Source organism: Podarcis vaucheri (assembly GCF_965113315.1).
Source record: "Podarcis vaucheri genome assembly, chromosome: 3".
Lineage (NCBI taxonomy): Eukaryota > Metazoa > Chordata > Lepidosauria > Squamata > Lacertidae > Podarcis > Podarcis vaucheri.
Genome location: NC_138761.1, coordinates 4,868,769 through 4,885,003, shown reverse-complemented (window position 1 = coordinate 4,885,003; position 16,235 = coordinate 4,868,769). Strand labels below are relative to the sequence as shown.

General features: G+C 47.4%; 1 protein-coding gene across 1 annotated transcript in view; it reads left to right on the top strand.

The window, feature by feature from the left end:
• The window catches only part of INTS9 (integrator complex subunit 9), a 65,447-nt gene that overhangs the window by 28,015 nt on the left and 21,197 nt on the right, over window positions 1-16,235 (top strand). The window contains exons 7-9 of the mRNA XM_082217581.1: window positions 1,228-1,348; window positions 1,992-2,126; window positions 7,350-7,461. Of these exons, the coding sequence (XP_082073707.1) occupies window positions 1,228-1,348; window positions 1,992-2,126; window positions 7,350-7,461 (368 nt within the window). The remainder of the gene's footprint in view (window positions 1-1,227; window positions 1,349-1,991; window positions 2,127-7,349; window positions 7,462-16,235) is intronic.

Here is a 16,235-nt window from a genome sequence, read left to right as displayed (position 1 = left end):
AGAGCAGGGGAAGCCCCTCCCCTCCAGGCAAGTAGAGAGGAAAGCAGAGCGTCGCTCTATCCTCTCCCTGCTCCGAAGGAACAATGTTTGTGAAGGGAAGAGAGATTACAGGTTCGGCTTAAAATTCTGATTTGACTTCCTGCTTTTTCTTTTTGGAGACACACAGCAGTCAAATATGCTTTCTTCCATTTAAAAGGATGAAATCCTTAAACAGTGGCTGGCTTGTGTGGGTGGGTGGGTGGGAACTTTTGCCTTCCTTTCCTCACATTATAGCCCTCTCCTGCATTCTTAGCCTTCTGTGTTTTTCCTTCCCTCCCCACTTAAAATGTGGTTACAAAGCATGGATCCACATGGATCCTCAGGATCTTTGCATTGGGTCACCCCAAATTCACCATCAGAGCACACAGCATGTCCATGGCTACAGCCTGCCCCCCCCCCAAAAAAAATCACGCACCCACTGTTGCCTGGGGCTGCAATGGTGCAAAAACGTGGTTACAAAGCATGGATCCACATGGATCCTCAGGATCTTTGCATTGGGTCAGCCAAAATTCACCATCAGAGCACATAGCATGTCCATGGCTACAGCCTGTCCCCCCCCCCAAAAAAAATATCACGCACCCACTGTTGCCTGGGGCTGCAATGGTGCAAAAACATGGTTACAAAGCATGGATCCACAGGGATCCTCAGGATCTTTGCATTGGGTCAGCCAAAATTCCCCATCAGAGCACATAGCATGTCCATGACTACAGCCTGTCCCCCCCCAAAAAAAATTCACGCACCCACTGTTGCCTGGGGCTGCAATGGTGCAAAAACGTGGTTAAAAAGTATGGGTCCACATGGATCCTCAGGATTTTTGCATTGGGTCACCCCAAATTCACCATCAGATCACATGTCTGTGGCCACAGCATGAAGCACAAAAATGATACGTCCACTGTTTCATTCAGAATATTTTTTCCCTTGTTTTCCTCCTCTAAAAACGATGTGCGTGTTATGGTCAGGTGCGTGTTATAGAGCGAAAAATACGGTACATAGTCTGTCACCAAATGTCGCCGGAACAGAGTTAGGCTCTGCACTTAGGCAGGAAGAACCAGATGCACAAATATAGGATGGGGAACCCCTGGCTTACTGGCAGTACATTTGAAAAGGATCTAGGGGTCTTGGTGGACCTAAGTGCGCCCCGAGTCTTGGCGCATCGCTGAGCCTGATCCAGTCTTTCTCTGTCTCCAGGCTGCTTCCCACCCCTCTGAAAGACGCGGTCGAAGTCGCCATGTGGAGAAGGTGCTACAATATGCAGGAAGTGAACTCAGCGCTCAGTAAGATTCAGCTGGTGGGGTATTCCCAGAAAATAGTGAGTATCCGTGGTCACGTCCTGCTTTTTGTGGGATGGGGGAGGCGTGGTAAGGTGGTCACCTGTCCTGTGACCTGATGGCAAAGGCCAGGTAACAGATCTGAAAATATGCGTAAAAAGTCAGAGGAGCTTTAAATCAGAAAATAAATGGAGAATGGAAACTATTTAAGGAATATATAAGATTATGTTGTACAAACAATACCATCCTAGCAGAACTGGAATGATACCTGTAAACAAAAATGCGTGAAACAAATACTTTAGCGGAATACATGAAAAAGGAAATAATGTAAAGCTGTGCGATAAAATTGTGATTATATAAACAGTATAATAAGGATGATTGGAAGTTTTATGCAAAAAAAAATTATTTGGTGGATATGATTCTGTATAAATTTTTGGTTCTTTTTCTTTTCTTTTTTTATCTTTTTATCTTCTTTTTTCTTATTCTTATGTCTGGAATTTTTTCGCTCTTATTCAATACCTTTATACTTACCTTTGTTGTAAATGATCATTCGTGCCTGTATTTTAAACCAATAAAGATTTACCATGAAAAAGAAAAGGAAAGAAAATATGCATAAAATAAAATCATATGCCGGGAAATACTTTCTGGAATTCTTCCTTGTGTTGTTTTTCTTCTCTCCAACAGGAGCTTTTCGGTGCAGTCCAGGTTTCCCCTCTCAGTTCCGGTTATGCGCTTGGCAGCTCCAACTGGATCATCCAGTCACATTACGAGAAGGTTTCCTACGTCTCGGGATCCTCACTCCTCACGACGCACCCACAGGTACAACACCCTCCCAGTACTCTGAGGTTTCGCCTTCCTTAAGGTGTGACATTCTCCTTCCTCAATACAGTTAATCTACAGCGCATGGGCGACTCCACAGCTCCTCCATCTCCTGCGACTTACATCAGGGGTCAGCAAACTTTTTCAGCAGGGGGCCGGTCCACTGTCCCTCAGACCTTGTGGAGGGGCCGGACCATAGCTGTCAACTTTTCCCTTTTTTAAAGGGAAATTCCCTTATTCCGAATAGGATTCCTCGCAAGAAAAGGGAAAAGTTGACAGCTATGGGCCGGACTATATTGGGGGGGGGGGGAATGAATGAATTCCTATGCCCCACAAACAACCCAGAGATGCATTTTATATAAAAGCACACATTCTTCTCATGTAAAAGCATGCTGATTCCATCCGCAGATTTAGAAGGCGATTGGGCCAGATCCAGCACCCAGGCCTTAGTTTGCCTACCCATAACCTACATCATAGGAGCCTACACAACACAAAACACTGTTGCTGTATGTAGGTTTTATTTTTATTTTTTTATCTTATATTTTGGAAATGTACATCCAGGTTTTTTCCTTTAATTTTTTTGGGGGGGTCCCCAAGAGAGTAAGGCCCAAGAGAGTAAGCTATAACTTGTTTAGCTTATATGTAAATCCGGCACCGGCCGTCTGCTACGAGCAGAGGCAGACGCAGCACTTTGCAAAGCAGGCATCACATTCCCTCTCCTTCTTCAAGAAAGCAGCACACGTTGTCTTTCCCACATCCATCAGGAGGTCCTGCAGCAGAAGAGGCAGGGGCAAGAAACTCCTAGAGTCGTAGAGTTGTACAGCTGGAGGGAACCCATAAGGTCATCCAGTCCAACCCCTTTGTTGTTGTTTAGTCATGTCTGACTTTTCGTGGCCCCATGGACCAGAGCACGCCAGGCACTCCTGTCTTCCACTGCCTCCCGCAGTTTGGCCAAACTCATGCTGGTAGCTTTGAGAACACTGTCCCACCATCTAGTCCTCTGTCGCCCCTTCTCCTTGTGCCCTCCATCTTTCCCAACATCAGGGTCTTTTCCAGGGAGTCTTCTCTTCTCATGAGGTGGCCAAAGTCTTGGAGCCTCAGCTTCAGGATCTGTTCTTCCAGTCAGGGCTGATTTCCTTCAGAATGGAGAGGTTTGATCTTCTTGCAGTCCATGGGACTCTCAAGAGTCTCCTCCAGCACCATAATTCAAAAACATCAATTCTTGCGATCAGCCTTCTTTATGGTCCAGCTCTCACTTCTATACATCACTACTGGGAAAACCATAGCTTTAACTATACAGGCCTTTGTTGGCAAGGTGATGTCTCTGTTTTCTAAGATGCTGTCTAGGTTTGTCATTGCTTTTCTCCCAAGAAGCAGGTGTCTTTTAATTTCGTGGCTGCTGTTACCATCTGCAGTGATCATGGAGCCCAAGAAAGTAAAATCTCTCACTGCCTCCCTTTCTTCCCCTTCCATTTGCCAGGAGGTGATGGGACCAGTGGCCATGATCTTAGTCCAACCCCTTACAATGAAGGAATCACAGGCCTGCTCTGTGAGGGAAATTCTGCTTTAGTTCCTGGGATCCAGCCTTGTATCATTATAATGTTACTGAATCATAGAAACGTGGAATTGTAGAGTTGTAGGGGACGCGGGTGGCGCTGTGGGTTAAACCACAGAGCCTAGGACTTGCCGATCAGAAGGTTGGTGGTTCGAATCCCTGCGACGGGGTGAGCTCCCGTTGCTCAGTCCCTGCTCCTGCCAACCTAGCAGTTCGAAAGCACATCAGAGTGCAAGTAGATAAATAGGTGGGAAGATAAACAGCATTTCTGTGCGCTGCTCTGGTTTGCCAGAAGCGGCTTAGTCATGCTGGCCACATGACCTGGAAGGTGTACACCGGCTCCCTCGGCCAATAAAGCAAGATGAGCGCCACAACCCCAGAGTCGGTCACGACTGGACCTAATGGTCAGGGGTCCCTTTACCTTTACCTAGGGGATCTCCAGAGTCATCTAGTCTAACCCCTGACCATGCAGAAATCACAGCTAAAGCATCCCTGAGACATGGCCTTCCAACTTCTGCAAAGAAGGAGAGTCCACCACTTTCTCAAGGAGTCCTTTTAAAACCTTTTAATGTAATCCTTTTGATGTAACCTGAGCCCATTGCAAAATGTCAAAAAAGAGATTACAGGTCCTGCTTTTTCGTTAAGAAAAACAACCTGTTGCATATTAATAACAGGCCAGATATTGTTAATGTGATTGCCTTCCCAGTTTAAGGCACCTATGAAAGCCCCACAGATTCTCTGCGCCCGCTTCCCTTCTCTCCCCCTTTTTATTTATTATTCAAACGCCACATATTTCAACTCCGCAATATCTGAAGGCAGCTTCCAGGCTACATCTATATCGCCCCTTGAATTATCTTTTTTCTCGAAGGGATGATGGCTTAACTGGCTGCCAACTCGTCCACCCCGCTTGTCTAAGGGCAAACTCTTCAAAGTGCTATAGATGTAATTTCCAGTAAATTAATTCTCACAAGATCCATAATTTCCCTCCACGCCCCCCCCCCGAAAGACAGCTACATCTTTGGAGGGCTGATGGATTCGGCAGGCAGAGCTCTGAGCTACAATCCCCGCCAGCGGCAGACTAAGGAAAGGAGTCGTGCCCAGTTTTTGCCCTTGGGTTTATTTCTTTTAGGGCAAAAGGTGTGATTTGGCAGAGCGGTTGGGGCATCCAAACAGATTCTGCCTCTTTCCTTCTCTTTTTCACAGAGTGTTCTCCACCTGCTTGCATCTGTACCAGCAATGGGGGGGGGGGGGGTTGCCTTTCTAGAGCTGGCCAGTGTCTATAAGAGAGACAGCAGTTGAACAGTGGTTAGAGTCCCGGACTAGGACCCGGGAGACCAGGGTTCGAATTCCCCGCTTGGCTACAAATCTCGCTGGCTGACCTTAGGGACAGTTGTGCTGGCTCTTAGCCTAACCTACCTCATAGGGAATTACCGTAAATGAGGGAGCAAGCCACTTTGAACTCCGTGGAGGGGAAAAGGGGGGGATAGAAATGCAAAAACAGAGTCTAGTCTCCACCCAGACAAGGAAAAGGCAATGTCGGAGTCGAAGGACACAATCCAGACGTCTCCATCACCATAAATGTGTCTGGTTCTTGTTTTGAAAAGCCTTCTAGGCTGAAGTTTCCACGTTCTGTTGCGGGAAGAAGCCTAGCGCAAGGGGATTCTTCAGCTACGGTTCCTGTGTCACGGGGTTGGACTAGATGACCATGGGGGTGCCCTTCCAACCCTACAACTCTTGTGTTTCTAAGGAAGACTAGAGAACCAGTGTAGCTGGGAGTGGAGAGAGAGAGAGAGAGAGAGAGACACCTCTGAGCGAGCTTTCAAAAAAAAACCAACACAGACAAATGAAATGCCTGTCATCTGAAAATGCCAATAAGACAGTAAAAGTAATATTGAACCTGCCCGTGGAAAATATATGTAATGATTATGCCGGTATTCAATAGTCATAATTTCATCTTCCGTTTGAGTCAAGGGGGGCTGGCATTGATTCACTGGGGCTGCTGTGCAGAGGATAACTTTGAAAGACTTTGGGCCAAACTTCTGATCGGCTCTCCCTTCAACCTGCCCCCGCTTGTCAAAGTCAGGCTTTCTTTCCTGAGGCAAGAGTCTTTATTTTTCTGGCCCTGTGCTGTTGAGTGCAGCTGGTATAGCACCGGATGAATGTGATTTCTCAGCGAGGACCCGTAAGGAGTCTCGCTGCAGCATTCTGCACCCACTGGAGTTTCTTGCTGTTGCTGATAGAACAGGACTCTGGACTGGATGGGCTTTTGGCTTGACCCAGCTAGGTTCGTCTTAACATTATTCCTGTGAATCCACGGCCAAGCAATGGAATCTGTTCATATCAGCCTGCAGTGATGGGCCCCAACGTGGATAACTTTTAAAGAAGATCCCTAGTCTCAGGGGTTGTGTTCAGCCCCCAAATGCTGCCTTTTATACCACTCGCTGGAAGTGCTGCATGCTCTAGTTATCTCCCGCTTGGACTACTGCAATGCGCTCTATGTGGGGCTCCCTTTGAAGGTGACCCAGAAACTACAACTAATCCAGAATGCGGCAGCCAGACTGGTGACTGGGAGCGGCTGCCGAGACCACATAACACTGGTCTTGAAAGATCTACATTGGCTCCCAGTACGTTCCCGAGCACAATTCAAAGTGTTGGTGCTGACCTTTAAAGCCCTAAACGGCCTCGGCCCAGTATACCTGAAGGAGCGTCTCCACCCCCACCATTCTGCCCGGACACTGAGGTCCAGCTCCGAGGGCCTTCTGGCAGTTCTCTCCCTGCAAGAAGTGAGGTTACAGGTAACCAGGCAGAGGGCCTTCTTGGTAGTGGTGCCTGCCCTATGTAACGTCCTCTCATCAGATGTCAAGGAAATAAAAAACTATCTGACTTTTAGAAGACATCTGAAGGCAGCCCTGTTTAGGGAAGTTTTTAATGTTTGGCGTTTTGTCGTGTTTTTAATATTCTGTTGGGAGTCGTCCAGAGAGGCTGGGGAAACCCAGCCAGATGAGCGGGGTGAGAATAATAAATTATTATTATATTAGTATTATAGAAGGGGAGACTGGTATTGCACTTCTCTAGTCCCATTAAGGAGGGATGCAGGTGGTGCTGTGGGTTAAACCACAGAGCCTAGGACTTTCTGATCAGAAGGTCGGTGGTTCGAATCCCCGCAATGGGGTGAGCTCCCGTCGCTCGGTCCCTACTCCTGCCAACCTAGCAGTTCAAAAGCACGTCAAAGTGCAAGTAGATAAATAGGTACCGCTCCAGCGGGAAGGTAAACGGCGTTTTCGTGCGCTGTTCTGGTTCGCCAGAAGCGGCTTAGCCATGCTGGCCACATGACCCGGAAGCTGTACACTGGCTCCCTCGGCCAGTAAAGCGAGATGAGCGCCGCAACCCCAGAGTCGGCCACGACTGGACCTAACGGTCAGGGGTCCCTTTACCTTTACCTTTAGTCCCATTAAGGATCTGGTTGGTCCCTGTGAGAAAAGGATGCTGGGCGAGACACACCCATTTGACCTTCTCCATCATCTTCTGCGTGCATTGAGAATCGTGATGCCTCTAACTCTGCATGTTTGTCCTCTTTGCAAGATGCCCGGGGTCTATTTTTGGTTCAGAATCGCATGACTAATAATAAATAAATAAGCGAGCTCTTCCACTTGGACCTTCCCTTTCAGCCCATGGACCAAGCTTCCCTGAAAAACAGCGATGTCCTCATCCTGACCGGCCTCACCCAGATTCCCACCGCAAATCCCGACGGCATGGTGGGAGAATTCTGCAGTAATCTTGGTAAGGTGGCCGTGGTTATGGGTGTCTGTGTGTGTGTGTGTGTGTGTGTGTGTGGCATCGATGGCCGTGTTGTTGCTGATTGGGTTGGGGTTCTTTTGCCTCTGCTTGCTTTATAATCTGACTCATAACCCCATGTGGGAAATCGCTACGAGTTTCCCGGAACAGAAGTAACTGCTTGACTCCCTCTCTCCCTCTCCCTGGCATAAAACTAGCAGTTGAGATTTTTTACGATGTTACTTTGCCTCCCTCATTAATACAGTAAGTGCTTTTGAGAGATGCAAGTTGTACCTTATGGAAGGCGGCTGGAGACGACACCCAGTCTTGGAACTGAACAGGCATAATGAGATTGAATCGCCTGCTCTCCTTGGCTCGCTAAGTGGGTGGCTTCCTTGCCAGCGGTTTGTGTTTTGACAAGGCTCTCCCGTCGACAGGTGGCCCTGCCGCTTCCTGGCTGCCTCTCGGCCAGTTTAACATCTTCACGTGTGCTTTGTTAAAAGTCGGCCTCCCGTTTCTCGAAAGGCGTAGTCGTCGCCAGCACCTGGTGACCCAAAAGCCTGCGCAAGGTGGAGGCAGCGTAGCCCACAAGCTTGGTCTGGCCTTACATGGAATCATAGAATGGTGGAGTTGGAAGGGACACCAGCGGTCATCTAGTCCAACCCCCTGCAGTGCAGGAATAAATGGCCAGCTGATTCCATGTAGCTGCTACTGACAACCAAGCCAGAAATGGTGGTTGTTAGGACAGTGCCAGGGATTGGCCTAAGTGACCCTTTGGGTCCCTTCCAGCTCTACATTCCATGAAGGCCCTAACCTTCCCCTTGGCACTGACCTTGTCCAGGATCTCTGCATGAAGTTAGGATCAGTCCTGGGCTCCCCTCCCTAGATCCAAGCTAGAGAGCTCAGTAGCAGAGTGCAAGCTTTGCATGCAGAATCTCTGGCGTCAATAGATGGATTCAATCTATGGTGTGGATATTAACATTGAAATGATTGGATGCATATAAACTGACTCCTCTTGGAATAAAAATGGTCTAGGCCCATTTGTTTGATGCAAAACTTCACTTGCAGAGCTTTCATCGAAACAGAAGCAAAAAAACCACACCCAGTAGATGATAAATTTGCACCATAAATATATTGTGGTGTTCGGCACGGGCTCATCACCTTAGAAATAAAAAATAATTCCAAACAGACCTAAAAGCATAGTTCTCTCTCTTCCTTCAGCCTCCATTTTGCCTAGATCTGTATTGACTCCCTTCAGGAGAGTCTCAGAGCCTGAGAACAAAAGGCCAAAGGCACCAGCCTTTCAAGGTGGCCAGTTTGCCATTCAATAGCCTCTCATGTGATCTAAGGTTAAACACACACAGGTTAGCTAGCAGGAAGCTCTTAGTATACCTCTGTGGAATTTCCCCGTGTTAAACCTTTCCAGCAATACACACAGGCGTTCTCCATTTCATTGTCAATTAAACAATTATACTTGACAAAGGCTAGGGAAGACTCCCTGGCTAAAACTCCTGCCAGTCAGGGGAGACCCATTGGCCTGCCTCTGTGTAAGGTACTTTTCTTCCCTAAAACAACATCAAGGCCTCGATGGCTTTAAAATTGGATTAGACCCACTCATGAAGGAGGAGAGGACTTTTGATGGCTACTAGCCACAGTCGGAGGCTTCTGAATACCAGTTTCATTAAACCCTGCTTCAATGGCTTTGAGCACTCTTGGGTATTTTGTTGGATTGTGACCCTCGGCTTTTTATCAGGCTGCTATTATAAGGTAAGGTAAAAGGGACGCAGGTGGCACTGTGGTCTAAACCACTGAGCCTCTTGGGCTTGCTGATCAGAAGGTGGGCAGTTTGAATCCCCGCGACGGGGTGAGCTCCTGTTGCTCGGTCCCTGCTCCTGCCAACCTAGCAGTTCGAAAGCACACCGGTGCAAGTAGATAAATAGGTACCACTGTAGCGGGAAGGTAAATGGCATTTCCGTGCTCTCTGGCATTCATCATGATGTCCCGTTGTGCCAGAAGCGGTTTAGTCATGCTGGCCACATGACCCGGAAAGCTATGGACAAACGCTGGCTTCCTCGGCCTGAATTGACTTTGACTGGTCTTAACCATCCAGGGGTCCTTTACCTTTATTATAAACAGGCATGTTGTCTTTTAAGCTTTGGGTTTTTGTTTGGTATTTTGTCTTTCCCGGGATGGCTTTAAGTACTGTCCCAAGTTTTTCTGGTTCAAATTGGATTTCTTCCATTTAAACTGAGACTTTTATTTAAGTTAATAGTTGTTGTTTTTTATTTTGGACCCTTGTCCCTCTTTGCATATAGCAGAGGTTTTCAGCCTTTTTGGGTCCACAGCTCCCTTGACCAACTGCATTCTTTCCGCGGCACCCCCCTGGGGGGCTCAGGAGCCTAGTTATGTCACCCCTTGCCTGCAGAGCCGGCAGCCCCTCACCCTTTTTCAAACACCCTCCCATGTGGAGGGTTCCCTCAGCCTCCTCTCTTCTGGGCAAATTCAGCTACCGCCCCTGGTCTCTGAGCGGTTCCACCCCAAAGTGAGTTGCATCATCACACTGCCCCACAGGTGCCGAAGAAGCACCCCCTAGCCAACCCCAGCGCCACCATTCGCCTGCGGAGCTTGTAGCCAGGGCTGCTGCAACAAACAGCTGTGCAATAATAATAATAATAATAATAATTTATCATTTATACCCCGCCCATCTGGCTGGGCTTCCCCAGCCACTCTGGGCAGCTTCCAACCAAATGTTAAAATACAGTAATAGATCAAACATTAAAAGCTTCCCTAAACATGGCTGCCTTCAGATGTCTTCTAAAAGTTCGGTTGTTGTTGTTCTCTTTGACATCTGCTGGGAGGGCGTTCCACAGGGCAGGTGCCACCACCAAGAAGGCCCTCTGCTTCTCGCAATGAGGGAACCGCCAGAAGGCCCTCAGAACTGGACCTCAGTGTCTGGGTAGAACAATGGGGGTGGAGGCGTTCCTTCAGATATACTGGACCGAGGCCGTTTAGGGCTTTAAAGGTCAACACCAACACTTTGAATTGTGCTCGGAAACATACTGGGAGCCAACGTAGGTCTTTCAAGACCAGTGTTATGTGGTCCCGGCGGCCGCTCCCAGTCACCAGTCTAGCTGCCGCATTCTGGATTAGTTGTAGTTTCTGGGTCACCTTCAAAGGTTGCCCCACGTAGAGTGCATTGCAGTAGTCTAAGCGGGAGATAACCAGAGCATGCACCACTCTGGCAAGACAGTCCACAGACAGGTAGGGTCTCATCCTGCATGCCAGATGGAGCTCAGCTGCCCTGGACACAGAGTTGACCTGTGCCTCCATGGACAGCTGTGAGTCCAAAATGACTCCCAGGCTGCACACCTGGTCCTTCAGGGGCACAGTTACCCCATTCAGGACCAGGGAGTCCTCCACACCTACCCGCCTCCTGTCCCCCAAAAAACAGTACTTCTATCTTGTCAGGATTCAACCTCAATCTGTGCAAGCCTTGGGGAGGCAGAGACATGAGAGGGCACCAGAGGAGGGAGGGAAGGAAAGAGGGACGGAGGCCAGTTTTGCCCACGACCCCCCTGACCATCATTCAAGGCACCCCAGGATGCCACGGCACACTGATTGAAAACCACTGGCATATAATAATTGCATTCCCTGCTGATTGTTGTGGACTTTGGTGAAGACAATAAAATGCACAGCACATAAAAGGGGATGTTCTGGCCCCAGCCAATGTAACTAAACCCTAAAGACCTAAGTGGGTTCAGAAACTTAAACAATGTGAAATGCTTCTAACATAATACAGTATAGGAAGATGAAGTACAATTTTAATCCAGCATCAAAAGATGAAAATGTAATCAAAGCAGATGAAATTACAAAGATGGCACAATAACAAATTGACTTTGCTATTCGGGTCAAAGCCTGATCCAACTCTCCATATCGACCGATAGATGACTACAAAATTTGTCAGAGGCCACCAGTCAAAATAGATCAGATTACAAATACGATATAATAACAAATAGACTTGCCAAAGCATGATCAAAATCCTTATATGACTAATAGATGACTACAAAATTTGCCAAAGGCCCGATTCGCTTCGACCCAATTGGTCAGGAGAAAATTATTAAATGCAACTTGGTCAGAGAATTGGTTAGTCTGTCAAGACCTTAAAGTGACCATATATCCCTTTCATTTACATCTACAAAATGAATCTCTCTCTCTCTCTCTCTTTGATGGTTTATAGAGAAACATAGCAACAGCTGCTATTACATATTTAGAATTAACTAGCAAATTAATTTTCACCATCGGAAAAGCTGTTAATTGTTGAGCTGTATGATGTCGTGGGTGTGAACAGCATCACTTAGCATCCTGCTCAAAATGTGCCTTGGAAGGGCAAGGCTATCAGTGGCTGCCTGTCATGGCTACGTTCTCCCCCACTGTCAGAGAGTTGTGGGTTTGAGCCCCACATTGGACAAGAAATTCCTCCATTGCCAGGGGTTGGACTAGATGACCCTCGTGGCCCCTTCCGATTCTGTGACGGGAAGCTAAGAACAAAGTTTCCTGGGTGCTGAATTCCTTGCAACGTCATTTCCGACCCTGGAACCCCTTGAGAGGGCACCGTATTTTTCGCTCTATAGGACGCACCGGACCATAGGAGGGGGAGAACGGGGGGGAGGGGAATTCTCCCCCTCTCTGCTCAGCACCCCTTCAGCGAAGCGGGAAGAGAAACGGAGCCCCTTCCATTTCTCCTCCCGCTTCGCTGAAGGGGCGCTGCGCAGAGAGGGAAAACTGTGCAATGCCTCTCCAGCGAAGCAAAGCCTGGAGACCAAGAAGGATCGGTGTGCACCGACCCTGGCTGCACCGACTGCATTCTGCTCTGGTCAGACCTCACCTGGAGTACTGTGTCCAGTTCTGGGCACCACAGTTCAAGAAGGACACTGACAAACTGGAACGTGTCCAGAGGAGGGCAACCAAAATGGTCAAAGGCCTGGAAACGATGCCTTATGAGGAACGGCTAAGGGAGCTGGGCATGTTTAGCCTGGAGAAGAGGAGGTTAAGGGGTGATATGATAGCCATGTTCAAATATATAAAAGGATGTCACATAGAGGAGGGAGAAAGGTTGTTTTCTGCTGCTCCAGAGAAGCGGACACGGAGCAATGGATCCAAACTACAAGAAAGAAGATTCCACCTAAACATTAGGAAGAACTTCCTGACAGTAAGAGCTGTTTGACAGTGGAATTTGCTGCCAAGGAGTGTGGTGGAGTATCCTCCTTTGGAGGACTTTAAGCAGAGGCTTGACAACCATATGTCAGGAGTGCTCTGATGGTGTTTCCTGCTTGGCAGGGGGTTGGACTTGATGGCCCTTGTGGTCTATTCCAATTCTATGATTCTATGACCCCTCTCGCTCTTCAGGCGGCTATCCGCAAGCCTTCGGAGCTCAGCAGCAACTCCTGCTGCGCCCCGAAGGCTTGCGGATAGCTGTCTGAAGCCCACGGAGTGCAGCAGGAGTTCCCGCTGCGCTCCGGGGGCTTCAGGCGGCTTCAGCAAAAGCAGCGCAAAGCCTCTGGAGCGCGGGGGGAGCTCTTCCTCTGCACTTCGGAGGCTTCGCGTTGCTATCGCTGAAGCCAAGGAGCCTGCATTTGCTCCATAGGACGCACACACATTTCCCCTTCATTTTTGGAGGGGGAAAAGTGTGCCCTATAGAGCGAAAAATACGGTATATTTGTGCTTCCTTGGCTATTTAATGCACACCACGTGACTTGGCTCACTTCCTCGAGTCGTCTGTTGGCATTCTGACAGTGGCACTGTTGTCGTCTGGATTATATCGTTTGCTGGAAAGGGCCTTGTAAGCGCACACCTCAGAGCCATGGTTTAGACAATGTGGTGCCCACCAGATGTTTCTGGACTCTCTTCAGCCACACCTGGCATGACCCAGTGTTCAGGGGTGCTGGGAATTGTAGTTCAGGAACAACTGCAGCTCACCACCTTGGCTACAGAGCCTTAGAAGAACAGAGCATTTTCTGCCGGTTTTTCCTCTGTGGTTCTCAGGATCTGCCTCCATGCCCAGCTGAGTATCAGAATTTTATTTTTCTCCCCAAGGGATGTTTCTAGTTTCTCTTGCTTTTGCTGCCAGAGCTGTAAAAGCTCCCAACTTGCAATTTTTTTTCACGTTTTGGAGCTCTTCTGCCCTCTTCAGGAAAAGGATGTGACTACATTGGAACCTTGATGGCAGAAAGTGAGGAGGAATTAAAGAACCTTTTAATGAGGGTGAAAGAGGAGAGCGCAAAATATGGTCTGAAGCTCAAAAAAACGAAGATCATGGCCACTGGTCCCATCACCTCCTGGCAAATAGAAGGGGAAGAAATGGAGGCAGTGAGAGATTTTACTTTCTTGGGCTCCATGATCACTGCACATGGTGACAGCAGTCACGAAATTAAAAGACGCCTGCTCCTTGGGAGAAAAGCAATGACAAACCTAGACAACATCTTAAAAAGCAGAGACATCACCTTGCCAACAAAGGGCCATATACTTAAACCTATGGTTTTCCCAGTAGTGATGTATGGAAATGAGAGCTGGACCATAAAGAAGGCTGATCGCTGAAGAATTGATGCTTTTGTATTCTGGGGCTGGAGGAGACTCTTGAGAGTCCCATGGACTGCAAGAAGATCAAACCTCTCCATTCTGAAGGAAATAAGCCCGGAGTGCTCACTGGAAGGACAGATCCTGAAGCTGAGGCTCCAAGACTTTGGCCACCTCATGAGAAGAGAAGACTCCCTGGAAAAGACGTTGGGAAAGATGGAGGGCACAAGGAGAAGGAGACGACAGAGGATGAGGTGGTTGGACAGTGTTCTTGAAGCTACCAGCATGAGTTTGACCAAACTGCGGGAGACTGTGGAAGACAGGAGTGCCTGGTCCAGGGGGTCACGAAGAGTCGGACACGACTAAACAACAACAACACATTGGAACAGACCAGATGAGCATTTTCAAATATCTTAAAGGCCATCACATGGAAGAGGGAACATGTTTGTTTTCTCCTGCTCTGGAGAGTACGACTCGAACCAATGGATTCAAGCAACCTAAATCCATTTATTTATTTATTTGTCCCCAGGCTTAGATGCAGTTTCCCCCCACCTTTTATTGCATTTCAAATGCTTAATTTAAAGTGAGCAGGTGTTTTTTGTTTAAAGGATGATTGCAGCATTTGGAAAGACAGGGTTGCCAACTTGCCATACGACCGGGAATTCCTGGACGTGTCCTCTTTTGCAGGTCCTAAATACCCATCCAGTGTATTTTACGTTTTAGAGCAAATGTCCTGGAGTTGGGGTTTAAAAAATAAAATAAAAAAGTGCTCAGGTTACTCTGGGTTCAGACTCTGGCTCTGGCAATTTGTGCTCGGTTTTTTTGTGTCCTCCTTTTTACCTCTTGAAATATGGTAACTCTAGGAAAAAGGCAAGGAAAAGGAATTGCAAATGAAGCAGCGAAGATCTCTGCCGCTGTGAATTCTCATTTGGAATTCTGTGTGCAGTTCTGGTCTCTCTCCATCTTGAAAAATGATCTAGTGAAAAAGTAAGGAAGGATCAGGATATTGAAAGCTGCCAGGGAATATGGAAACCAGTCCATTGCGAAGGCCGGCTAAGCAATGGCAGCAGTTTTGGACAATGGAGCAATTGGAAGCGCCTAGACGTGTAAACCTTGTTTTATTTTTCTTATTTTATTTTATTGGTGTTAGCTACCCTGAGCCCTGCTCTGGCCAGGGAGGGCGGGGTATAAATAAAAATTATTATTATTATTATTATTAACTTATTTATTTATTAAAGGTAAAGGGACCCCTGACCATTAGGTCCAGTTGTGGCCAACTCTGGGGTTGTGGCGCTCATCTCACTTTATTGGTCAAAGGAGCCGGCGTACAGCTTCCGGGTTATGTGGCCAGCATGACTAAGCCGCTTCTGGTGAACCAAAGCAGCGCACGGAAACGCCGTTTACCTTCCCGCCAGAGCGGTACCTATTTATCTACTTGCACTTTGACGTGCTTTCGAACTGCTAGGTGGGCAGGAGCAGGGACCGAGCAACGGGAGCTCACCCCATCGCAGGGATTCGAACCGCCGACCTTCTGATCGGCAAGTCCTAGGCTCTGTGGTTTAACCCACAGCGCCACCCGCGTCCCTTATTTATTTATTAAGTTTTACTTATTAAACTCACTTCTGAATGCTGCCTGCAACTGTAAGCATTCCATGCAGGAGTTTGGCTTATTAATATGAAGGCCAACAGGAAGATGTCCCAAAGCTGGCAATATTGTTTAAAAATATCATTAAATCACCCCCCCCCCTTTTGACATTTTATTCATTTATTTATACTTTTCAAGTTTATACGTTTCACTAGTGTTATACATTTCACTAATTTTACATTCATTTTGACATTTAAAAACGTGACTTCCATCCCCCTCTTTCTGCGGTTCCTTAAATCTTCTGCATATCCTAACTAACATAATTTGCTCATTTATTCATCTTCTTTAAATATATGCCCTTATAAAAGTGCAGGTTGTGACAGTTATCTTTCTAATGTTTATATCTGTTTAAAATTTATCTGTAAATATTCAATAAACCATTTCCATTATTTTATTTAATGGAAAGTTTTGCCATTTCTGCATATTCCATAAGTTTTTACAAAGGAAATTTTAAACATCCTCTTCATTTCATCATATATCATTTCCCATTTTTTAAAGAAATAAGAGTATGTCGGGGGGGAAACATAGACAATGGGGCAGGGGATATTATAGAGCAGCCTTC